Source organism: Genypterus blacodes, unplaced genomic scaffold (assembly GCF_046128005.1).
Source record: "Genypterus blacodes isolate CSIRO-AG114 ecotype Tasmania unplaced genomic scaffold, CSIRO-AGI_Gbla_v1 ptg000005l_1, whole genome shotgun sequence".
NCBI lineage: Eukaryota > Metazoa > Chordata > Actinopteri > Ophidiiformes > Ophidiidae > Genypterus > Genypterus blacodes.
Window position 1 is genome coordinate 1980832 of NW_027466819.1, and position 26141 is coordinate 2006972.

The 26141-nt window shown below is 45.3% G+C and overlaps 2 protein-coding genes and 1 non-coding gene across 5 annotated transcripts in view; 1 reads left to right on the top strand and 2 right to left on the bottom strand.

The window, feature by feature from the left end:
• The window catches only part of piezo2b (piezo-type mechanosensitive ion channel component 2b), a 56692-nt gene extending 38792 nt beyond the window's left edge, over positions 1 to 17900 (bottom strand). For both annotated transcript variants that reach the window (XM_076148312.1, XM_076148313.1), the window contains exons 1-4: positions 17310 to 17900; positions 10719 to 10814; positions 7028 to 7153; positions 2196 to 2238 (exon numbers count right to left, since the gene is read on the bottom strand). In XM_076148312.1, the coding sequence (XP_076004427.1) occupies positions 2196 to 2238; positions 7028 to 7153; positions 10719 to 10814; positions 17310 to 17373 (329 nt within the window). In that variant the 5' untranslated portion in view covers positions 17374 to 17900. The remainder of the gene's footprint in view (positions 1 to 2195; positions 2239 to 7027; positions 7154 to 10718; positions 10815 to 17309) is intronic.
• Positions 17901 to 22283: 4383 nt separating this feature from the next.
• LOC142996589 (cathepsin Z) lies at positions 22284 to 26141 on the top strand. 2 transcript variants are annotated; one of them, XM_076147565.1, is made up of 6 exons: positions 22284 to 22373; positions 24135 to 24298; positions 24456 to 24635; positions 25113 to 25263; positions 25759 to 25924; positions 26003 to 26141. In XM_076147565.1, the coding sequence occupies exons 1-6, from the start codon at positions 22348 to 22350 to the stop codon at positions 26114 to 26116; spliced, it is 801 nt and encodes a 266-aa protein (XP_076003680.1). In that variant the 5' UTR covers positions 22284 to 22347; the 3' UTR covers positions 26117 to 26141. The 2 variants fall into 2 exon arrangements, with proteins under 2 accessions (XP_076003680.1, XP_076003671.1); XM_076147556.1 differs by lacking the exon at positions 22284 to 22373 and adding an exon at positions 22988 to 23175.
• trnal-caa (transfer RNA leucine (anticodon CAA)) lies at positions 23807 to 23916 on the bottom strand. The gene is made up of 2 exons: positions 23879 to 23916; positions 23807 to 23852 (listed from the first exon to the last, which is right to left on the bottom strand). It is a non-coding gene; the product is annotated as a tRNA-Leu (tRNA).

Genomic DNA, 26141 nt, shown 5'->3' on the forward strand with positions numbered 1-26141 from the left:
AAACACAAGACGCTTTGTTCAAACTGGAAGCCGAACAGTGGCGGCCGGCTGGCTGACTGTTGCCATGACGGCTACACTTTCAAATGATTCAATAGGATGTATTTGTGTGGTTTCAGGTCACGTTTAATGAGGTGTCATGATTGCACGGACAATAAAAACCTCCTTGGAATACCGCACAGGCTGCTGAAGCTTCAAAACAACACTCGCCAGCGTTTTCTATTTCGGGTTTTAAGGGTGATCTCGCTGCGTCCTGCGTTTAGATTCCGATGCGTCTCATGCCGAAATGCAAGTGTGGTGAAATCGTTTACAAGTTTGCAGCGGAGGGGAAAAGCTAAACAAATGTTTGGACCAAGATATAAAGCAACTGGTCAGAAAGGCAACAAGGCCGCCTCCATCCCACTTTGGGCTCGTGTGCGTTTAAAGCTTGTAAAAGTTAACAAGTTGAAACGCGAACGCTAATCAGCAGAATGGAAAACGCAAAGGGCGATAAACAGCTGAGTCTGTTGGCGAGTTTAATCTAATCAAGGGGTGTGTGTGTGTGTGTGTGTGTGTGTGTGTGTGTGTGTGTTTCCACGTGATGGCCGCTTGATCATTGTGAGGCGTTGCGCATCTCTAGTCTCACACTGATGAAAGAGATGGAAACGAGACGGAAACCAACGAGGTGGAACTCGCCGATCACAACGGAGGATTACAGCATCTTTACTGCCTCAAGCTGTCAGAAGAACGACTCATTAAGCCTCAGAGAAAGACTACAAACAAAGAATAATGCAAACTATGCTCTAATCCAAAGACATATTTGGTGTTTTTAAGGGTTTTCTAAAGGTCGAGCTTGACAAAACAGACAGTATCTCTCTGCCATAACATACACAACAGCTGGGAATTCTCTTCAGACGCCTATAAGACTGATTATCGCTCTGCATTTGTTTCATTACAGGCCCAGAAGTGGAGCGTACTGTATATAAGTGTAAGCTGCCCGTTCTGTATGTCCTGTACAAGCCGCTCAACACAAACAGGTAAATGAAGGCAGGATAAAATGTTTACGGCTCCGCTTCCGCCACTTACAGTATACAATCCACCAGGGCCGCTGAGTACTGGAAAAAGGACGTGGCTGCGTTCGGACATTCCCGTACTTAGGAAACCACATTTAATGCGATCATATGTGTGTGTGTGTGTGTGTGTGTGTGTGTGTGTGAGGGGTAGGGTGGGCTGGGTGAGGCTACAGACGCAAAAACACTTTGAAAAATCAGCCTGTCAACCTCCTGTCAGGTGTAAGTGAGTTTAACGCTCATCAGGGAAACCACACAGGGACACGTTAAGAGCATTTTGACAAACCTCGTCAGGTGATGAGGCGGAGTGATTGAAGGCAAAAAGCAAGAGTTCAATGTAAGCGTTTGTGCCAAATGGAGACAGATCGGCTGCGTCCACCTCGTTTTATGTGAAGGCGTCTCGATAGAATCTCCAAAACGCAGTGCGGTGCTCCAGTCTGATACTAAATAGTCCTTTGACGTCTTTTACTTCAGGCGTTTGGTTTTGGTCGCCGCTTGGTTGCAATTACGTGGTGGTCGTGGAGGCCGAGGCGCTCTATATTCCCTCTATATTACGTCTATATTCAGCACGGTTCCAAAGAATGTGCAACCTCCAACTGGTAAACAGAGTGGAACATCAGATCAACATATATGAGATTTATAACAGGTTTCATTTAAAGTTCTATGTTGACATTTCATCTTGAAATGCTTTAAAAATCCCTCCATCCACTTCTACTCTGGCTTGCTGCAGCGCCACTGTGCACACTGAGTTTCACACTCTGTTGCCTTCTGTTGTTCTCCGTCTCGTCGGCCGTCAGGCGTTGAGCTGCGTCCTATCACCTCCTGAAAGAGCATCTGGACGAGCCAGCTGGGAGGAGGCCTGGCGCTCGCTCACTCACACACACACACACTCACACAAAAACACACACACACACACAGACGGTTCCATATTTCATGCTGCATGATCAGCAGGGGAGACTCGGCGTAGAAACATTTGTTTTTGACAGACGCTGCTCTCAGAGGAGTCGTGTTAAACTTGTTAAGCGATTCGTATAAAAAACAGCTTGTCAAACTTCATTAGAGTGACGTTATTATTATGCGAGCATGGGAGTGTGTGAGTGTGTGAGAGTGTGAAGGTGTGAGCGGATGAGTTGGTGCGACTCGTCTTACCTCTCAAAGCCAATTTGTCGGATGGATTTCTCCCACATTGAACCTGCAGAAAACAAAAAGAAAGGTTATGAATATTCAGATTTTTCTCAAATACACACACATGATCCCCTTGATCAACATGTTTCTGGTGCTTTTGGTATTCAAACTATATGCACAGCTGTTATTAGGAGGAGCTTGTTTTCACAGTAATGAGGACAATGCACCCATATTCAATATTGCTGAATAACTGCGCCCACATGTGTCAAAGGAGGAACATTCATCAAAACCTTGAAACATTGAGTTCAAATTCAAACGCTTCCTGGTTTGAGTGAGTGGATGTTTTCGTGCCGTAGCTTTGTTTTCCTGTGCTTGGGCCTGTTGAAGTGTTCCTGAACGTCACTGTTAAGCTGGAAGAAAGATTTCCAGGTATTCATCGCACACACTGAGAGGAAACACTGAACGCTGAGCTGCTGTTTGTTCCTCTGCCAAAGAAAACACAGGACTCTCTGATACGTCACGTCCAGCTGGTTAGTCCTTTATTAGCCAGTAAATTAGGTGCTGGACTGTAGCGCTGTAGGTTTGAGTTTAGCTCTATGCACACTGAGTGAAAACGGGTCATTTTTAGGTATGATTTCTTTAAGGCCTCGAGCTGCATCAGGCCACGAACCACAACCTGCAGACATGGATGTAGGCCAACACACATCCCTCACAGTGTGTGTGTGTACGTGTGTGTGTGTGTGTGTGTGTGTGTATGATGTGGTGTGTCTGCGGGTTAACTCAAATATGTCACATGCTGATGTAAACATCTCACAGAAATAAGTAAATATACAAATTATAACTATCCAAAACAAATCTTTCAGGGCCGTCCTGAGAATTTAGGAACACACACTCTAATATTTCACATGAGAAAATAACAAAAAGCCTAATTTGGCCACTTTAAACAGTTAATGTTACAGGAAAAATGCTGAATTACTGATTTTATAACAATAAAGGCTCAATATTTAGACGTCACGCAGCAGGACACATCCTGTCTGCTGGAGATTCTGGTAAACAACAACAGGAGTGAGTCACACTCTGAGAAACGTTGTCAGAAACAGGAAACAGACTCTCAATTCCAGTCACGGCGGATCAGAAGAGAAATGGACTCTCGGCACCAACTTTGATGTGGGGTCGTTACTCATCGCTGACACAAAGGGCGGCAACAGAAGTGAAGCTACTGAGGGATTTTATGAAGCCGTAAATATGTGGGTGATATGTGGGCATTGTCAGCAAACATCTGCACACATCTGCAAAGAGGCGCGGTCGCTCCAATTCGCCCTCTGAGGATCACAAAGGCAGAGTGGAGGAGAGTTGTGATCCCTGTGTGGGAGTCGCCGGCCGGCTGAGTGACAACAGCAGTGACTGCGGAGACGTTTAACGCAACATCTGTGAGGGGAGGAGCCCACTTTAACCCCTGACACACACCGTCACACACACGCCATTCCTCCGCCCACTGTAGCCTTGCACCACAAGGACATCTACGCCCAATTTCTACTGCTAAGCAAAGATAAGAGTCACATTTTAAAGCCAGAAAATAGAAATCAAGTTATAAAGCTGGAATTTCAAAGAGGAGGGCCGATGCCAGAGACTTCAATCCTTCATTATCGCCCACAGAAGCTGATAAAGATCACAGATTGCTTAACCTTACTCCTTCAAGTCTTCAAACCTTTCATTCCAAGCTGCCCGCTCAGTGACCACGGGAGGAAAGAAGCTATTTCAGGAATTCCCAAGTCCAAAACATCTGCAACACCAAACTTCACTCAGCCCAAACCCAGCCAGCAGGTGCACAGGGAGACCCACGCTGCAAATGACATCACACACTTGGAATGCCGGAGGTGAAACCAGGCCGGCGTTATCCATAGGATGAAACAGGGAAAGCTGTGAGGGTGGAACTTTAACAAAGAGTGTGAGAGTGTGTGCGTTAGGCTGCTTTCTCCTCCAGCTGGGAGCCAAACATCCCCATCCCCAAACTTTATTTGAACATCATAAAACGCCTTTTGTACTTGCAGGGCTGTTAAGTTCTCAGCACGGCGTTTCTTCTGCATTTGCTCCTCCACCTCTGGAGGCCAAACGCCAGCTGCCCAGTTTCCAGCAGTGACTTGGATGCGATGTGCAGCGTCAACATTTCAGCGTGTCATAACTGTTATCTGATGGACTGTGGAGCCGAGGGAGGATTCAGACAAAAGTGTGACTTCTGGGGAACATTGGGGCCGGAGCGGTGTGGGCGGGAGGACAGAGGGTGGAAAAGGTCAACACAGAGGAATGACTTGTGATGAAGACTGAGTAAGTGTTCACCAAACGGCCCTTCAGCAGGCAGTTTAGCACTGATGAGCTCTTACAGTGGCCGCTAACTTCAGATCTGGGTCACAGCACAGCTGCGAAACATCCTTTTATGGTTGTTCTTAAACTAACTCGTCACCAAATGTGTGTAGGGGACAATGAGTGGACAAAAAGTATTTAAAAACCTTTGTAACACATGCTAAGTGCTGTGAGTGATGGGAGTTCAAAGGTCAAAGTCCAAGGAAAGTAAAGTTCCTTCATTTAAAAATAAAGTGAAGGACGGTAGAGTTCAGCTGTCAGGTGTTAAAGGGTTAATCTGACATGTGGAGGCTCCAAAAGAAGAAGGAGGAAAGAGGACAGAAACTAGGAACGAGGAAAAGGACAGAATGAAGGAAAGAAGGGATCAAATATGCAAGGACACAAAGAGAGAATGTGTTTAACGGCTATTAAATATGAAATCAGTGTGATCTCTCAAAACTCTCATTCAAACACAAACTGCTGCTTTGGGAAGTATGACTGAGGAACACTGAGGGATGTTTGTGAGCGCAGGTCCGCCCGGGTGGAGTCATGCTGGAGGAGCTGCTGAGTCCTGCTCCTCTGGTGACCAGTCAGCGACCTGCTGCAGCGGCTGGACACGCTCACTTTTGGGAAAGCCTCTCCCATTCACACTCACTCCACTGCTCTAATGGCATATTTGGCCCCAGACACAGTGTAGCGTGAGGCGGAGCACATTATGAAGTTATCCGGGGGAGGATAACCGTCTGAGCGCGAACCAGGACTTCTTGTTTACACTCGGCTGCCAAAAGGGAAAGGGTGTCAAGTCTGACTAAATATCAGATCTAGAAACCTGAGATAAGGCATTTACTCACAGAGCGCGGGCAACGACAGAGAGTAATGTCTGACTTCCTGTTCCACAGCAGAGCCAGAAATAAACGCAAACGATGTTCAGATCATCGCAGTCGAGCGCAGAGACGATGTTTGCAAATGTGTGTGTTCTGTCAATTACTATGCAGAAATGTGAGGTGGAAAACTTTTTACTTAACAATATGACAGCACTGTCTATTCTACTGCCTGTGTGTCAGTGTGAAAACATTCATGGCAGGTGTGTGTGTGTGTGTGTGTGTGTGTGTGTGTGTGTGTGTGTGTGTTATATTTCTGCAGCATGTGCCTCATTAAATGCTGAGTGAAAAAGAGAAGGTTCCACCCTCTGTTCACTATAAAAGGATTGGCAGCAGCTCGTTGCTCTTATGGGAACTCGGCTGTTAAATGTGGCAGAAAATTATAAAAAATTTAAGTTTGTTCAAGAGCCGTTTTCTTTTTGAAAATAAATGAAGAATGTCTATTTATTCTGTGTTTTCTAGAAGCTATTATACTCAGTGTACATAAAGGCAGCCAAAACAAGATGGCAAAGATTAACAAAACATTATTAAACATAGATAAATTGAGAAAGAGTTCAGTCATAAAGATTTCCTTGAGCCAATATTCAGTCGGCCCACTCTGAGTGAGACCGTTGCCGGGGGCGATAAAGCAAACTGGGCTATGCTTCAATGGTGGAAAATGAGTTTTAATTCCATTAAAAAGTATAAGTCATTAGAACACAAGGTCGCCCTCTGTCCCGTCTAGACACAGTTTGATACGCAGTTGAACGAGAAGCTGAGGACATTAACACCTTCCACACACACACACTCAGGAGTTGACAGTTGTTTCCCAACAAGCAGCCACTTTTAATGTCTTGGTAACTCTGTGGCACAGAGAAGTCAATATAATAGAGGAATGTGTTACAGTCATAAATCTCTACAATGTTACAAAATGCAGTAAGAGTGTGGATATTTCTTCATCATTATTAGAGGCAGATTTCAGCTGTGAGCTCCAGAGAGAGGAGGAGCCTTCAGGCTTCACTCTGCCGCCCATTCTTCCAATGGGCAGCAAAAAATGTACACCTGTGACACCGCATCGATTCCTAAGGTCAGAGGTCACACACAAATAACCTGGTGATGTGATGGACGGGTCACAGGTGTGGATACAGTATGTACGGAGAATGTGGGTGTGTCTGACGAATGAGATCTGACTGTTTATGGGCTCGATCCCTGTTTGGAATCATTGGGAAAGTGTGACCTGTCCTCTGAGCAGAGCCGTCTCTGGTGGAGTTTAGTTTCTGGGTGGGGCCTTGATGCACAACAACGGGTTTGATGTGGTGAAGTGAAGCGGCTCAGACGTCACGGTAAAGAAAGGAGCGATTGCAGACTTCTCATCGATCTACACATGGAAACTTCACAGAGTGTCCCGGCTGCAGACGTTTGGAGAAACACACGAGTTGTTTCGTGTAAACATCTTTCAAAAGGTCTGCAGACGGCAACACGTCATCGAGACAAAATCAATCAAAACAAATGCATTCTGCGCCTCCTCGCTCACTCATTTTCTTTCCCACAATTCACGGATCCTTCACCTGTGAGGCGCTGCCACTTCTATATTTGCCAGCGGCCCAAACCCCAACACCATTACAGCCGTGACCATAAAGGCTGCAGTGTACTCACAGTTGAAGCCGGAGTCGATGGAGTTCCCGGCCAGTAGGCTGTTGACGGTAATCTGATAGATGATGTGGAGCAGCACGAAGGACATACTGGTGAAGCAGAGGGATTGGAGCAGACGCCCTGTGTGGCCTGGGGAGGAGAGAGAGAAGAGTTACACCGAGTTCACCAACACTCACTTTAAAGCTTTCCACATGTTATTTCTGCCGCCAGCCATTTGCAGAATCATCTCCGCTCTTAACTTCCCCTCCTCCTGAAGGTGTCTCAGGTATTTTGAACGACAACACTGAGCAGTTACAACCTTTCCAGATGAATTGATATCGGCAGCACCTAAGGGGGATTTTCTGCGATTCACAATGCATGTGCTGGTTCAGAACTGGCAACGTTAGCGTGGAGCTCAGCTTATTTTTGTTGAAAAGTCAAACAAACACGCTGGTGAACCACGAAACCTCAAACTCTCCCTCCAAGTCTCAGATTTATTGTTGCAGGAGCAGCACCAGACTTTATCCTCGATTATTTGTCACGCCTTTGATCCTGCGGTCTCTGGCTTCGCTCGCCGTCCGTGTTCGCAAATACTGGACGTTCAGGGACCGTAGGGACAACGTATAGGAAGGTGGCGGACCGGGGCGGCGTCCTTTTAATGTGGGCGAAGACTGCACGTGTCCTCACAGGCCCGCGGACCTCTCTAATCCTGAGAGAGAGAGAGAGAGAGATGGGAGCAGCAACCACAGCTGGGGAACACATGCAGGTTTTAAAGCGCACCTACAGGTATTTGGGATAATTTCAGGAGTTGTTATGGTGATAATTCTCTACAGTAGGACTTTTCAGACCGAATCCTACTGCAGAAACGGAGCCCTGAGGGAAGGGGCCAGCTTGATGAGTGACACCCATGTTGCACAGTCAGCATTTTAAAGCCAAACCCGTCCGTCGTATCCGCACGGTTTGGTGGCATAGATCTTCTCCGGGGCGACATCTCCATCACTCTGGCTCTTTCTGTGCAGCCTCATTAAGTTTACTGCATCCTCGCGGGTGCACACACACGCACACATACCACTTTTACTACAGTATGGCACAATATCCTGGCTAAGGTAAAACGCTACCACCGAGCCCCGGGCCCTCGTGGGCGAACGTGCCCAGTAACAAACCACGGCAGGCTTTATAAGAGCCGAAGTGAAAACAATTTGTGCTAATTTCCCCGTTGCTATTCCCTGAGCCTGCACAAAGGGGGGAGGAATGCTTGTAAATATGAGGTATGAGGATGTAAGCGGGTCCTCACACTCTGGATAATGCTCATGTTTTGGCTCAGTCCCTTTCTTTCCTATTTGTAAAAAAAAAAAAAAAAAATATTCTGACTGCCGTTTGTTTTGCTCATCTTGAATTTTTATTTCACTTTGCTTTATTATTCCGTCCCCAGAGCTCTTTTAAATGCTTCCAAAACAAAAGCCATTGTTCAGTTTTAACATGAACTGCTTGACTCTAATCAATCAGGGAATCGTATTCACTTGACAGAAACATAAAGAGCTGATTTACCCGCTCGCTTTGGCCAAAGCTTTATTTAACAGAACAATAATGAAACGCCAACGCAGCCAAACATAAACAGAACGCAGCATGAAGACGCATCAGCGGCCATTTAAGAAGGATGGAGTCGTACAAAGTAACATGTAAAGCTGATCAACCGGCCATGACATCACATATTTAAACTCTTAAACTCTTAAAACGTCCATGTGAGACATGGACGCTGAGCATTTATTGCATTTATTGTCTTCAAGGGACAAACATTACAACTTTACAGAGTCAAAGCAACAGGTTAGATCAGAAACAGCTTGTGGCTCTTTAAAGTAAACAACACCTCCTGAATTGTTCATGTTTTAACATTTGGTTTGTATTAAAGTTAAAACTGATCTAACTGTGGAAACATCTGTGAAGATTCAACAGGTTCAATGAAACGGATCAGATTCCTTATCTGCTGCTAACTGTTCAAACAGGCGTGTGTGTGAGTGTGTGTGTGTGTGTGTGTAACGTTTGTATTGTATTGTAATCTGTAACATGTGTGTTTAATCTAATTTATTTCACTTTGCTAATGCAATTAAAAGAATCCTTCAAGCAGTAAAAATGTCATCTTCTTCTGACAATTGGTTTTAAATCCAACATGTGATCATCTGTCAACTGTTGGTTTTAGGAGCTGTGATGAATATTCTCCCTCCCTCCCTCCCTCCCTCCCTCTCTCTCTCTCTCCCTCCCTCAGGACATGTGTGCTTGTGAAAATAGAGTTAATGTCATTATCTCATTCCAGTTCCTAATCAAACACGTCTCATCTGTTCATACTAATTTCTATTATTTGTGTTTCATGGGTGGGGTAGAAACTATTGACATGAAATAGAAACTAAACTTTAAGTGTTCTAATGTTGAAGGCGGTGTAATTGAATACATAATCTAGTTTGAATTTAGCAATGTTACTCAGAATTCAATTCAGCTCAATCAGACAGAATGAAGAAGCAAATTAAAGAAATGAATGACCAGGAACAAAAACAAAGCCACACACTTCCTTTCCCTATGAGCACCGACGCCTCCTGATGTCCTTTACGTTATCTTCTCCTATTATGAAAGAGGAGTGATGTGTTATTGATCAGGGGGGGCGGGGGGCGGAGCTTGTTGGGGCTGCTGAGGCAGGTACAGTATGTTCTCCTCTTACCGCTGCAGCGCTAAAGACCTTGTAAATCCAGACACAACAGGGAAGTATTGAACCACGTTTGAAGTCAAAAGCTATCAGAGTCGTGGACATTTTGCTTTACTAGAAGATTTCTCTCTTTAACTATTGATGAGAGTGTAAGTGGTCCACTCTGGCTGCTCCTTCCTCCCTCTCCTCTCCTCTCCCCTCTCTCTCTCTCTCTCTGCTCTCCTTTACTTCCTGATTGTTATTTCAGCTGGAGACGAGCAGAGACAGCTCTCCCTCTGGATGTTGTTCCCTCCACCAATATGGCTTTATGTATTATTAAACACTGCATGTGGTCTCCTACAGAAAGCCGTGTGATGAGAGGTCTGGGAGGTGTCCCGCTTAGTATTTTGCGGTGAGGGGAGTGCATAAAGGCCCCGGCTGATCTCTGTCAAGCTTTCCTCTCCTCGCCGCCACAATCCCACATTCATCATCCGTAAAGGGAAGAACACCTCAGTCACTTCTCGTAAAACCTCAGAGGCCCGTTTGCATTCACAGTTCACAGAGGACGGGAGATGACCGCAGCTCAATTGTTGACGAATCAGGAAGCAGCTGCTGGAAATCCACAGGCTGATTCATCTGGTCACCCAAAGTACCAAACGCTTCACCTAATATCAGCATTTTATTACTAAATAGATCAACCAAGACCTAGAACCGACCTTTATGTTGTCCTTTCATACATGGAGTTTAAGATGATGGAATCCAGCCGTCTTTCAATTATTTCTATCAGCTTTTACATGTAAACTTACCCTAAACCGAGCTGGATTCAGGTTTGTCAGTAATGAATCTGGTATCAGGCCGGGCTCTCATGGACTCACGCCCACACTGACTGAGCCGACCTTCCTCAGAGTCCTCTGCAGTAAAGGCTGGTTTGTATTACAGACAGACAGACAACATCGCAGCCCTACAGGCGTGTGTGTGTGTGTGTGTGTGTGTGTGTGTGTGTGTGTGAGGCTTGGTGAGGTCCTGCCGTCTGACACTTACCCTGCATGGTTGTGCACGTGGGCTCGGGGAAGAGCGGGATAAGCAGGAGGTAGATGAGGTAGACGAAGGACAGGCCATTGTACCTGAACAGACACGCTGCGGAGACACAAAGACACACACACACACAGATTTAAGCAGGAATACATTTCATGATGATTGGCAGACAGCAGAGTTATTGGCGTTATTCTTACATGTGTCGTGTTTTTATTGCTTTCTGGGCAGCGCCACATTGCATAAGTATGAAGTGCGGACGCTGCCAGATGTCCAGAGGCTCACCAAGCTGCTTGTTCAGCAGTCGTCACTGAGATCAGTCCAAACACAGATCTGGGAGAACATGTGGTGCGAGCCGTTTAAATGTTTCTGTTGTAGGAAGAGGAAAAATCCGGGGAATTCCTCTGACCGGCCTTCACCGTTTCATCTCACATACAGGAATCAGTGTCTGATAATCGCCCGCGTTTTGATGCACAAAGAGACAATTAGCCGTCTGATCATAATCCAAGGAAATCATGAAGTCATCGCTTCAGTGTAACGCCTCACAAAGTCCGGCTTCATATCCTCCCAACAGATCTTATTTCATTAGAATCCGCTGGAGTTTCACGCAGGCAGAGCTTTATAGTGAGCTGTGGAGTTTGATCCTTTTATTGATCAAAACAAAATCAGCAAAGCAAAAAGCAAAAAGTCTCTCCTGCCAGTTTTGTGGAGGCCAGGCCGTCACACACGCTCGGAGAAACAGGGAAATAAAGTTTGGTTGCCAAAAGGTTTTAAAGTAAACAGACACATGGAGGAAGAGTGTGTGATGTGCCTGCTGTCTGCTGGAGCGACAGGGCGTTTGGTTCCTGTCTGCAGATCCAGACCTGATTAGATGGCTGAAATACCTCATTATTGATTGTTTAGGTTGTTTGGTGACTTTCTGGGTCAAAGAGAAAGAAGCAACAATAATAATGAGACTGATTTCCTTTATTTTTCAGTATAATAGTATTTTATTTGACACATATTCTATTTTAATTCTTGGATTGAAACCAAATTACACTCATTAATTATCCATCATGAGATAAAAATGCCTGATTTTTATTATATTTCTTCTTCTTCTGTAAGTCGTTTCCTTCATTTCATCAAAATGCGTTCACAACTTTTCTCATCCTCTTCTGAAAGCTTTAAACTCTCCTGGCTTTAACTTTGACGAGCTGTTATCTGCATTTAGGGGAGCGAGCGTACGCGTGTCACAGGATATGTAACGTCCTCTTTACTCCCCAACGCCACGCCCGCCCATTCCCACACACACACACACACACACACACACTTTAAGGCGAGTGTTTGGCACTGAGCAGATGATGAAAGGTAAAAGGCTTAAGTGCAAACATGACTTAGAGAAAGCATTAATTGATGTATTGATTGGTGAGTCAGGCTGACCATCTCCTGGTGATCAGAGCTCTTTACCAGTTAAACAGCTCCCATCACCTGCTGGCTGAGGATCAATCAGCCTCAACTTTACTGACCATCTTAACAGCTGAGGCCTGTATTGAGTTATTGCAGCCTAAGTGCTCGCAGTTAGAAAAATCATCTCAAAATAATAAATCACAATTTGTAAACTTTACTCTTTTTTAACGAGGGCGAGGGAGTTCCTCTCTTTTCCTTCAGAAACGGCCGCCATGCGCAAACGGCGTGCGACCACATCTCTTTGAACGTTTGTGGGTCAGGAGGTGGCGAGGAGGGGGGCAGGCGGGGGCGCACAGTGACTTCATACAGAATACGCAGACAGAATACGCGCCGCCTGACCTCCAAAACTTCTCTCGCCGCGGTTAAATCAACAAGCGAGGGAGTTTACAACCCGGTCCTCCGCTTGAGTTAGCGTCTGAGCTGCTGCCGCTGGTGTTAAACTACTGAAAAAATTACACGCAACCGCTGAAAATGGTGCTTTTCTTATTTATCCTTGCACAGTCAAAGGAGCTATTCATTGACATGCCACTTGGCCGGGCCTTTTTCCCGCTGCGGCCCTGAACAAACCTCCTAGTTTCTCTCTGTGCTCAGACACGGACCACTGAAAACGTTTAACAACAGTTATTAAACGTTGCAGGGCGTTTATCTTCGCAGCGGAGCCCGATGGGTGGATGTGGAGGCGAGCGATGTGAGCGGACGGTTTCAGCGTGACGAGGGATCGGCGTGTTTTGTGTTTTTTCGGGCTCCTGTAACAAGTAGGTGAGATGGTTTTACAAGCCTCTAAGGGTTAATGAGGGACTTGTTGTTCTCACAGTGTGCACCCTTCTCTCCCCACACGGTTTTATCATGCGTAAACCTGCTCTATTAAACCAGCTCTAAACTTGCCGTTCAGCTGAAGTTGGCAGCGTGGCGTCTGCAGGCCCATTATTCATCCACTCGCAGCTCGAAAGCCAAAAGGCGAACCTGCATCTGCTCCGTCTGCACGTCCAGACGGGGGCAGATAGCTGTAATCTATCTGGATCTGTGCTGGGCTGAGGCCGAGCCCCCGCCGCTCGCCTGCAGACACTTGACCGCACTCTTCCTGACCGCTCGCCCTCATTGTATGACTCACCATCGGAGGATTTTTACACAGGGAAATGAAAATAAACTGCCGTTGTTTTCAGACAGCAGATTACCACAGAATCCAGCTTTTGTCCGGTCGAGTCAGAGCTATGATTACAGCCACACACAGCTCAAAGCCTCGGCACAGGAAAGCAAAAGCAGCCCCTGAACACGGCAATAAAAAAATGCGGTCCGGTCGACTTAGAATCTGAGCCCAAAAGCATAAATGTCATGATGGAAGATAAGGAGGTGCCGTGCCTGGCCAGAGCAAGCACAAGGAGATAACACTGGAATTTAACTCCTACTATGAAAATCAGAAGCAGCGAGCCACATTAAGTGTTAGAGGTTTGCTCTCCTCAACATGAATCAGCATCTGAACTCTGGCAGCTGTGCATCACAACTCCTTACATCCTGATGTTGAGGAAGGTGAGGGACACACCTACAGATGATGTCATGCACACACACACACACGTTCTTGCCACCGCAGCACATTCTCATGTATGCAAACGACTGATTTAACGCACAAACTTCAATCTGTGCTGTTTTGATTGGATCCTTCTCTCTCACTGGCACGCTGAGGGTCACTGAGTTTTAGGGGTTAATTTTCATTTCTACACTTTTCCTCTCCATTCCTGCCCACAGCTTTGATTTGCTTTTCTTCTAGTGGCTTGATTCTATTTAAAGCTGCATTATCCTGCAGAAGAACAACCAAACAGAACACATCATGACCTCATCAGGTGATATTTGTCTGTTTACACACTGAGCAACACTAACAACCCACTAGAGTCGTGTTTCTGGTGAATGTGCAACACTTACACACTCTCTCTCTCTCTTTTAGCTCTGCCTTAGTCCACCAACAATGAACTGTAACTGATTTTTAACACACACACACACACACACACACACACACACACACACACACACACACACACACACACACACACACACACACACACACACACACACACACACACACACACACACACACACACACACACACACACACACACACACACACACACACACAGCTGCCTCCTATTTAATTCATAGATGGAAACAGTATTAATGCCATCGGCAGGGACTCAACTTAAAATGTGTGGGCAGTTAAAACAAAGCAGTGAGCTGAACTTGGCTAAAGGTTGATCGTTGGTTGAGGATTTGTTTCTACGAGTGAAACGTTCACATCACACATTTGGATCACACACACTGAAACTAAGCTTCAAGGCTCCATGTGACACAGATTGACGTGTTGTTCGTTTGTATTAAGGCTTTAACAGCTGCAGTGCTTCAATCTGTAAGAACAACACTTCCACTCGCCCTGCAGCAACACCTTTGTGCACACTGGGTGATAACAGTCAGTCAGTTTAATGGAACACAGGCCGTGTGTTTCCCAGCTCAGCGTGACAGAGGCGTGTTTGATGTTCTCTGCTTTTGATGGAGTTGTTTTCTAGGCTGTTTGTCCCTGCAGTAAGAGACGCATCAGTCAGTTCGGACGGACAGACGCTTCGCTGCTGTGCCTTTGTTTACATTACAGTCTTTCACATTGTATCGATTGAAAGGCTTTGTTCCTTTGCGTTACAAACGATCCCCGTAAAAAACAGGAGATCTGGCAGTTTGTCATCGCTCCAGACGACTGTGAGTTTATTCACCGCGATGGCAGGAGCGACGACAACGCCTCTTATAGAATGAGGCGTAATTAGAAATGGATTTTTAATGGCAGCAAATGAAGCCAGGACCTAAAGGGGCAGAGCGAGTCCAGGCGGAGCTCTGAGGTCCATCGCCACCTCTCACCCGCCTCTCTGCTCTGATTCATCCTGCTCACAATAACTTTCATCCTCCAGACTCCAGGAGCAAAATGTAACTGTTCATAAATGTGTGTGTGTGTGTGTGTGTGTCAGAGGGCTGTGTACACACGAGCACAACAGTTGCACGCTTTTCAATAGAGGTGCTGTCAGATGGCCAACGGGAAAACACGTCAGCAGCAGCAGGGCAGCAGGGTGTACCTATATGACAACGCTGAACATACAGCACACGCCACATAAAGGAAGCGTCTGGAGTCAAATAACATCCTCTGTTTTCATCCAGCACTCAAAACAAGACTCAGACTCAGATCACAGCAACAAAAGAGTCAACAAAAGAAGTCAACCCTGTGATCTTCCAGCATAATTTGCATGATTTGAGAGCCGACAGGTTAATGGTTCTCAATTTAGTTCTCAATTAAGATGAGATCTTTGACAGAAAAGTTATTTCAGTAAGGCAGCCTGGGAGTGTGTCACTGATAAGAATCTCCACCATCTAAAGTGTGTAAAGTGCTGGACAAGCAGGGAGCACTAAGGAAGCTCAGCCGGCAGTGGTGCTGATGACAGAAGCATCATCTGGAGGAGAGGAAAGGAGAGGAGAGGAGAGGAGAGGAGAGGAGAGGAGAGGAGGGGAGAGGAGGCAGGAAGCCGGGGAGACGTCGGCGCTGCATCTGCCCGTCCAAACGCTGCCTGTCGCTGTATACATCCCCTGCTTTCCACTTTACATTTCCCTCATCCTGTCCGTTGCCGTGGTGCAGCAGCTCCAGTGAATGGCGAGTGCTCGTTTGCACTTTGAAAAAACATAAAATATTAAAGGTATGTTTACGATAACGGGAAGGCAATTCTTCTCTCCCTCACAACCACATTATTAATTCATACTGTTAAAACGACTTTCCACCAATTAATGGAGACAATGCATGGGCTCACAATTGCTTTTGGAAATAAAGGGGGCGTCGGGCTGTCAGGTGATGCATTATGGTGGGACTGAGTGGGGCTTATCTATAGAAAGCATGCTGTTAGCGTTAAAAGTACCTCAGCCTCGTAAGTCTCACACAGTCCCACACACCACAGTGGCGGTTTAGACGCCATAGCCTTTTCACTTGTGGCCTACCACAGCTTCAAACACAAAGTAAACTCCATTTAATCCAGCCTAACGCTCCCGGTTGGGCATCACAGCTCCGGCTTCATCTCCACCTGACTTCCCCGTTAGACTTGGAGGACGTGAGAGGAGCTGATTCCTCTCTGACAGTGAGATTAATAAGGTCAGAGCTCCCAGTGTTTCTCTGACTCGCTCCGTGTGGAAAAACTGCTAAAAGTCACTTTCGACCATTCTTAACTCAGAATAACGAGTCAAATAAACTGCAAATGTCAGCGATGACTCAGCCCCCGAATCTGCATAGCAAGGGAGTGACTCCAACAGAGCATTCTAGAACACACATACACACCACATGCATATGACAGCTTTCTCAACAAAGTTACTAAGAGCTATAAACAATAGAGAAGCTGCAAAAAGCGCCGCTGGCTGAAGGTCAGAGCGTCGGTGAGGCTGACGAAGCCCCGAGGAAGGACGAGTCACAGATGCAGCCACTGTGCCGTCCAGCCAACAGAAATGTATTTTAAGGACGATTATACTACGGGCGTGTAAGACCGATCGACCAATTCAGGGATCAATAAGGCTGAGGTCAAAGCCGCCTCGGACACTGCAGGGTCATTAATACCCAATCAGCTAAACTCTGAAGCTACACTGGACCACCAAGAGATGAATTACAGATGGATATAATAGCACCAAACCATGTCAATAAGGTGCAGAGTGTTGAAGTTATGGGTTTGATTGAATGAGAATAGAAAGTGATGATAGGAGGAAGTGAACCAGGACGCCAAGCTTTGAGTTTAAAGAGGAAAAGATGCATTTTGAGGCCAGAGGCTGTTTGTGATGGACGCTGTCGGCTGTGTTTCATCGCTTAACCCAATCACAGGCTGCAGGTGAAGAACGCTGAAGCTCCTGGTTCACTGTGGAGCTCCTGTGCAGGTCCAGCCAGCGAACCTTTAACCTCCAGCATCAGGAGGTCAACAACACAGGAGCCCAACATACTGGAGGCTCATTCATTCTGCTTTCTGTGCCCTAACAGCAGCCAGAATCTGACAAATCTGAACTCATACTGAATTTAACGTGACAGTGAAACAAAAGAACGTGCTCAAATTGTACAAAAGTATTAGAGTTTATGTTTTAAATTGACTTTAAAGAGCGACTTACCGGCTGCGAGACACACTGGCAGCAGCAACCTGAAGACGAGCCCGCACACCACCTCCGAGGCCATGGCCGAGCCGGATCCAGCTAACAGGAGCCGGGGAGTGACTCTCTAAGCTCTGCGTCGCATCCCAAAGTCCTGAGCACTGTCAGATCCCGGCTGCCATCAGATCCGGCGGTGCGCTCCTGGTCCACACGGCCGCAGCGGCGCGCCCTCATGCAGACACCTGGACTCCGCTTATTCCACCGGGTCAGGTTACGCCACAGCGGGCATGTCACCGGTTACCGGCGCCACCGCTCATGGTTTGGGTTGAAGTTTAAGCGGTGCCAGAAGTCATGGTGACTCAGGTGCGTAACGCGGACGCACAGCGCGTAAAAATGACGGAGGAAAGACGAAACCAACAACAAGTCCCTCAAGTCCAATTAACTCTGCGTTCACGACCGAAACACACCGGTGAGCAGCAATCAAAGTGTTCAAAACAGACTTAAAAATAAAAACTTTGATGTGGTGGTGCGTTCAGGGCGCTGTGAGTGAGTCCCGCCTGTCTGTCCCGTCTGTCCTGTCTGCTGTCTGTCCTCCCCCTGTGTCCCCCCTGGTGAAATTTGACTTTCTGACTTCTTCTCGGTGTGTGGACGGTATTACGCCAATAGGAGGCTACGGGGCTGGAGCCTGTGACTGACAGATGATCCGGCCAATCAGAAGTCAGGAATGGATCGCGACCCGCCCCCGGTGATAATTGGGAAGCAAGAGGTGGGATTGATGACAGGTTGGGACGCAAAAGGCCGCAAAACACAACCACGTTAAGATATAAATAACGAGATAACGTCCCACAAACCCGCAGCTTTGCCTTTGGATTTGGGAAAAATGTGTTTGAATAAGTATTTAAATGTGTTAATTTATTATTATGGATTTAAGTATTCACCCTTTTAACAGCTTCCTTTGTGTATAACTAGATAAACGCGACACTAAAGGTTACAAACAAGAAAAATAACGGTGTTTCTACGCTTCAAACGGGAGACTTTGTGTGATCAGCGCATCCCTGCAGAGCTGCTCCCCAGCTGTTAATGAGAGGGAAACAGCGACGCCTACTGACGGGATATCAACCTGCACGTCCACTACTACACCATAATCCGTGTTACCACAAAACAGGCCTGTCAGAATCCTCCTCCAAGGCAGGAAAATGTTTTACTCCAGTGTTTTCATTCCTTGGAACAATTGCGGCTGTTGTAGCAAAATATCCTCTCTGATTGCATTTAACTCAATTGTCTGTTGTTTGGGGTAAACAGGTTGATGTCATGGCAGCGCTGAGCCTCAAACATCAACCTCAGTGTCCTCTCATCCTTCTGCAGATTCCCAGAGAAGATATTTCTTTAGTTTAGATATACAGCATCTAAAATAAAGGGAAATATGAAGCAAAATGTCAGAGAAGGTGCAGCTGAAGAAATGAAGCAGATTGTCTTTAATCCTTTCCAAACTGTCACATTGGAGTCTGCAGCTCTTTCATCTGCACACTGAGAGCTTGAGTCTACAGCTGAATTTGATTCTTTTTTTAAATAAACGTCAAGGTTTTGTTTCAACATGAGCAGAAAATCATTTGAGACTGAAGTTATTTATTCATTCCCAATTTTAAGTTTCCCCGAAGCGCTCCAGCAGTGTAACATCACAAGTTTAATCCTCCTTTCTGCTCATCATTAGCCATAGGAAAATCATTTGTCAGAGTAAAATCATCGTCTACGGAAGCAAGGAATGTCCATTAATACTAATTTAATTATAATGTGGCATGTGGGAAATCCCTAATGTTGGATTTACTGTAACTGGTTCCATCTTATTTCCCAGGAACAAAAAGACTTAAAGCTCCACTTAAGGTTATTTATCACCCACGTGAAGAAAGCTGCATTTCAGATTAAAGCCATGCGGCGCTGACCTCATGTTTACTCATTGTGCATGAAGATGCAGAGGGCGGGGCCGAGCTCTAAGTCTGTAATGCAACATTAACATGTGAATTAAAACCATCAATCATCAATTAAATGCGCGCTCTGATATGTTTATTGACTGTATTGACAAGGAGATTATACACCGACATTTCCTCCAAAGTGCATTAGGCAGAAGGAAAGCAAAGCATTATGGGATTCATCAGGACGGAGCCAAATGACCCTGCTGTACCTACATGTGGAAACACAGCGCACTTAAAAACAGTAAGGTCCAGCTTCTGATGAATCATGCTTTGGCTTAATCACCTAAATGGATTCGGTTTGTGAAAATAAGAAAACAAACAGATAAAGGCTGCTGAGGGAACGTTGACTTTTAAGAGATGATCAACATACGAAGCTGCCCTGTGGAATTTTCCCTGGAAATGCAGACAGGCTGGATGTTGTGCAGCTCTGGGAGTCATGTGAGAGCAGTCAGCCAGTCACCACCGGGCCTGGATGGCAGCCAACAATAATCAATAACCCACCTCAGAACATGTCAGGCCTTGATTTGTTTCTTATCGTCTGAAGTTCAGAGCTGCTGATCTAATCCCTCAGTGTGAATCTTAAGTAACAGTTGTCTTTGATCCATTATTCATCCCTTTGTGGAGAGAGTTATTGATACTCTCTCTCTCCTTTGGCCAAATGGACACAAAGCTCTGACTTGACCACAGCGGGGGTTTGGTTCAGTTTCTCCTGAATCAGCCGCCTCAAGAAAATCACAATTGTGATGAATACAACATTTTTTTTAATCATTCTTGTTCTTTTGATGCCTCCAAACATGAATGTGTCTAAAATTGAATGTGCTATTTATAATGGCCTAAAGGCAGTCGGCATTAAGTCTCAGAATAGCAAACAGCCAAAGTCAGAGTGCTTTTGAGTGAAAAATGGTTCAGACTTTATTGATTTGATGAAACTATGTCACACAGCAAACTAACATTCATCAGAAATAGATCAGCTATAGAATGCTGCTGTTACATTCACAACACTGCCCAACTCATTCCATCTACAGTAAGTATCATAAACTGAACTATGGAGATTTAGTATTCTAATTTATTCTGTGGATAAGCTGCATGGTTACTGCCTCTCCAAAGTCTGTGGACATAAACATGCAAGCAAACGGAACAAATCATTGCAAATGCTGAATTACCTGTGATTTCACCGAACAAATTGTATTTCCAGTTTGAAGCAGCATTTACCAACAAGAAAACACGAGTGGAAATGAGATTATCGTCCACATTGCTTCACTATTGATCCAAAGTGAAATCCACACCGTGTGTTCTCAATATTTACATGGATGCACTTTCCATGCACTCTGAAGGTGTTTCTGCTTAAGTGGGCCTTTTACTGTGGCGGCTGTGGACAAAGCGGCTCTTGGAGAATTTGAAAATATACTTACGGCAGCTGTCAGATGAAACCTTGTGACTCCAAAATTCCTTATATGTCCACTTGGAGGATCAAACCTCTGTTGGTCATTTCTGTAAATGTTGGGTTTGGGATTTAGTGTCAAACTCAAATGAATCAAAGTGTTTGTTACTGGGTTACGATTGGGACTGAACAGCATCATTTTTCATTTACATCTCAGTCCAAAGAGTCCCCTGAATGTTCCAATTGGTTAGAGATGTCCTCAACGCAAAGGCCATGACAAACATAATAGCATAGCTTGTGATCCTGGAAGAGGCCGCTCTAACCAGAACAGAAAGCTTTCATGCTGGGATTCCAGCCACGTCCGACTGGGAAGAGACCACAGGACAGAAGCAAAACATGATGGAGGGATCATGTATCCAATCTGGCCTGAGAATGACTTTGGATCTTTAGGGACGAGTCAGAGGACGGTACCAGGCACGGGGGACATGTGGGCTACAATGTGTTAAATGTCTTCATCACATCTGTCACTGCTGCAGATGTGATAGACTCTCAGCCCAGAGTGTGAGATCGCTTTGCTGCCCTGCTGGATGGAACAGACCAAACAAATGATCTCATTATTGTGTATTGAGGGGGGATAAATGCAATGTTATTGACTGATGATTGTAGGTGTGTATGGTCTCAGCATTAGCAGGCAGAGAAAGCTCCTTAATGCACGCGTCCCCGGATGTTGCTTTAATCATAAAGAAGTGATATGTTGACAGTTGTCTTACATTACCTCCAGACTGTTTCCAACAGTGCATCTCCAAACATTCACAGCACTCAGATTGAGGGTCTGCCCTTTGCTGCTTCATGCATTATTGAGGCTTGTTTGTGCATCTGAAGAAGCCCCTAAACAGGGAATCGTTTAAGCTTTTAACACAGCAGTGATGACCTAAGAGGTCAAAGGTCATCCGCACTTCATTCCTCCCTGCTGCAACCGGCACTGCAGAAGACAACAATCTCTGTGTTTCATGATACAAAAGGCTTCTCAGTGCTCAGTCACAGCCAGAAACACGATGAAGTGTGAGGCTGAAGGAGCGAGGAGGAGTCTGAGTCTGCAGTCAAACACAGTGGAGGTTCACTGAAGGACAGCAGATGTTAGTAACACACAGCTTCACAGGTTCACTCAGATCTATTATTCATCATTTTGACTCTCAGGAACTCTGCTCTTTCTGATTTTAAAGACTAATAATGTTAATGGGTGCCCAAAGCCTTGCTCAAGAGCAGATTGGAGCAGGAAATTTACAACTCTAATTCTTCTCTGATGGGTTTCCCTCCCCTGTATGACTCTAGGATATTGATGCACTTTGCTCTTTGGATCTGAAACAACAGAAGCTGATATTAACTGTTGATGTTGTTCAAACAAGAATTGAGCAAATTCACTGAATCAGAAATGTTTTCTGGCTGCGATGAAGAAATCACAAGGGAATCTGTGGAAATAATCCTAAAACTATTTAGATGAGCACGACTCCACACCAACTAGCGATTGGTGAATGAGTGACATCATCCAGTTTCACTTTGACGTTCTTTGCTAGACAGAATGACTTTCTGTCTCTCTCATCTCAGCTTCTTCTTACATCAGCATTACCCGGCAGCTCTTCCTGTTGCTGCTGCAGCTCTTCCTGTTGATGCTCAGCATCATCACCAGGAGGATAAACACACTCTGAAGATGGATTACATAACAAACAACAACTGGTGAGTGATTGATCTAATGTTCCTGGTGAGGGTTCATTAGCTACCTAATGCACGCCGTAATTTGATTGGCGTTTTTGGACCATTAAAAACACACAGCAGTAGTGCCTGGCCACTCAAAAGCAGCCCTTGATTGGAGTTGAGCCTCATCCTTCAGTGTAACCTTGTTAAGAGCCGCATATTATCTGTTCAAACATAACCAATCATGGCGCACTGCATTAGGTGTGAGTGTGTAATGTGATTGGGACTGAGCACTGATGTGTTGTTTGGAAGTTTCCCGCTGAGCCGGCGAAATCTGCTTTAATGCAACGCTTATTTAGATTGAGAAGACTTTGGTGATCTCCAAAGTAAAATGATTCAACAGGAGTAAACAAACACAGAGCTATCAGCTAATTAAGTACACTTGCACAATATAATCCACACATGGTGCAACAAAAATATTGTATTTTTTACTCCACTACATTCACCTGATGACGTAGTTACTTGTTAATTTACTTATAACAATTAATGATCAATAATACAATAAGTTAACAAACTTTGGAAGCGGAGTATTTCCTTATTTGTCCCAGTGTCTTTATTGGATTAAAAGGCATTAAGGTACTTACTGCTAAAACGTTGTCATAACCGCACTCGCCAGCAGAGGGCGCCTTAAACGTGTCAGCGTGAAGAGAGGAGGCATCATGGCGCCGTGTGTCGCCGCTCTGCTGCTTTGTTTATCATCGCGTCCTCTGCTGCTCAGCGCCTCCTCGCTTCTGTCAGAGCCTTGTTTCAAACCCAGCGAGGACAACAGTGCGCAGCCTGTCAGGTAAACAACTTTAGTTACTGTCTGACTGTGAGGACGACATGACGGGACTGTTCACTGTTACTGCTGAAAGACTGAAGTAAAGGTCAATAAAGACAGATCTGTTATTGTTCTACGCAATCTAACTACACAATAATAGGGATTCTTCAGTCAAACGTACGTTATTACATTCCTAGAGGCATCTTATAATATCGTATCAAATGATGAGTGCATTGTTATCTAACGGATAAGATTTATTTTATTATAGTACCTCATTCGAGTATTTACGGTAATAGAGTAACATAGAGTGACTAAGTAGTTTATACACATCTATATATATATATCCTGTGTGTGTATATATGGAGAGATCACGCGACCACGGGTGAGTAAGACGTCATATGCGTGTACACTTTTTCTCATATATGTGGGACATGGAGTCAACAGTAGAGAGTGGAATAGGATGAAGATGAATTGAGGGGCATTTTTATTCCAATTCCGATTTTCATTATCTAATTGTGTGTTTGTATGTGTGAAATCGACGTGTTGTGTACGAAAAGCTCATTAGAATTAGATTGAAATGTATTGCTAAGTACATATCAGATTATATACAAGGAATCTGACCTGGTGTTGTTGTTGTGTATACATAAAAATAATTTGTCAGAAGTGGGATTTGAACCCACGCCTCCAATTGGAGACCAGAAGTCCCTTTGCTCGGGAAGGCAAATTCCTTGAGTCTGGCGCCTTAGACCGCTCGGCCATCCTGACAGCTGTCATAAATATGAAATACATGAGAGACGGTGCATAATAAAGGTTGAAGAAGAAGAATTGTGACTTTGTGAAACTGCATCTTCAGTTTAACACGTTTGAAAATCGTTAAGTGAGTGTACACGTGACATTATCTCATATTATAACTATTATTTCTACATTCTAACAGCTCTTTCAGTGATGCTTACATACTTGTTGTTGTCATGGACTCGTTCCAGGACTTACCCCCGGCCGCACGAGTATGTGAACGCGTCAGATCTTCCTCTGGCGTGGGACTGGAGGAACATCAATGGGAAGAATTATGTGAGCGTCACGAGGAACCAACACATCCCTCAGTACTGTGGCTCCTGCTGGGCCATGGGAGCCACCAGTGCTCTAGCTGGTAACCATGGTGATGGGATGAGGGATGGGGGGCGGGGGGAGAAAAGGGAAGAATTGAAACTGTAACTGTGAAACACATTTTTACACAAGTATTTGTAGCGTTTTCCTCACCGGGTGTGTTTGTGTGTTTGTGTGTGTGTGTGTTTGTGTTGTGCCAGATCGCATCAACATCAAGCGTGGCGGCGCCTGGCCCTCCGCCTACCTGTCGGTCCAGACGGTGATCGACTGCGGGGGGGCAGGCTCGTGTTACGGAGGAGACCACATGCGGGTTTACGCCTATGCCCACGAGCAAGGCATCCCCGATGAAACCTGCAACAACTATCAAGCCAAAAACCAAAGTAAGAGAAATATATGTTTGTCGTTACGTCTATTAAGTTCTCTTCCATCATTCAATGATAGGATTCTTTACTCCTCCTTCCTTTAGTGTGAACTCTTTCCAGGACAGTGCAGCTCATCTGACTGCTGCAGCCCTTTAGAGAATCATTAAACTCCAGATTCACTTTCTCTCTAAACTTAGACTGTGCATATTTGTGACAGGCTGGTGTTTTGGGAGGCGAAACACCGACGTGTGCTGCTGACTCAGACGCACTTCAGAACACGATCTAATGAGTAATTATTAAGGCTCACAAACTATTTCTCCCTGCATTCTTGCTAGATCGGAGAAATAAGAAGCTATAAGAAGACTTTTCCGGTCGAGTTATTTCATGAGACGATGCTTATATTTTAAGGAGTAATTGGGAGAAAACATAAACACAGGAAAGAATCAGGCAAAAGTTCTGATATTGAAGTGTAAAAATGTCTTCAATGTTTCACAGAGTGCGAGCAGTTTAACCAGTGCGGCACCTGCTCCTTCTTTCAATCCTGCTCCGTCGTGCAGAACTACACCCGCTGGAAAGTAGGAGACTACGGACACGTTGCCGGACGGGACAAGATGAAGGCTGAGATCTACACTAACGGGCCCGTCAGGTAGAGCGTCAGAACCTCCCGTCGGCTTATTATCAATTACCTCAGAGGAGAAATCCATCCTCTGGGTTTCACACTCACTGCTAAAAAAGAAAAGCTCAGTCACAGTGAAGATTTAGTACATCTATATTTAATCATCTTCAAATCTGATGAAACTACTGTGTTGAATTTAAGCTTGTTTCATTTTGAAAAGTCTCATTCTGAAGTAATATGAGGCCACTGTGTGACGGCGGCATCAAGGCAGGATTAGAAGGTGAAACTCTTTAGTTCAGCCTTCTCTAACGTGAAATTTGAAGTTCTGAATGAGGAACACTGATCATCTGAATCATCTAAAGCTCTAGGGTTACATTATTATGTCATTTCAACTGAACCTGTGCTGGCTGTGTGGCTCTGTTTGTCATCCCTCTGTCTTAATTCTGGTTTTAGTTCTCTTCTTTTTCCTCTCTATGCTTCTCTCCCCCCTGTAATCCGCAGCTCCTCTGCTCCTCTGTCTTCCAGCTGTGCACTGATGGCCACGGCGGGCCTGGAGAAATATTCCGGAGGGGTTTTTGCTGAATTTCATGCCCTCTCCTTCATGAATCACATCATCTCCGTGGCCGGCTGGGGCGTGGGCGAGGACGGGACGGAGTACTGGATAGTCAGGAACTCGTGGGGAGAGTTTTGGGTCGGTCTTTGTTTCTCTCTCGTGTGTCTAGCTTGTGTGTTTTTGGATTATGAATGATGTGTGTGTGTTTGTTTTCAGGGAGAACACGGATGGGCGAGGATAGTCACCAGCGCCTATAAAGGAGGGAAAGGAAACTTCTTCAACCTGGGTATTGAGAAGTTTTGTGCATATGGAGATCCTATTGTGACATAGATGTTTAATTAAACTGATGAATCTA

Excerpts from the sequence above, each read along its gene's own strand:
- LOC142996589 (XM_076147556.1), top strand. The coding sequence starts at position 23,051 with ATGGCGCCGTGTGTCGCCGCTCTGCTGCTTTGTTTATCATCGCGTCCT. Across the intron at positions 23,176-24,134 it reads AACAGTGCGCAGCCTGTCAG|GACTTACCCCCGGCCGCACG; the intron begins GTAAACAACTTT and ends GACTCGTTCCAG. Across the intron at positions 24,299-24,455 it reads AGCCACCAGTGCTCTAGCTG|ATCGCATCAACATCAAGCGT; the intron begins GTAACCATGGTG and ends GTGTTGTGCCAG.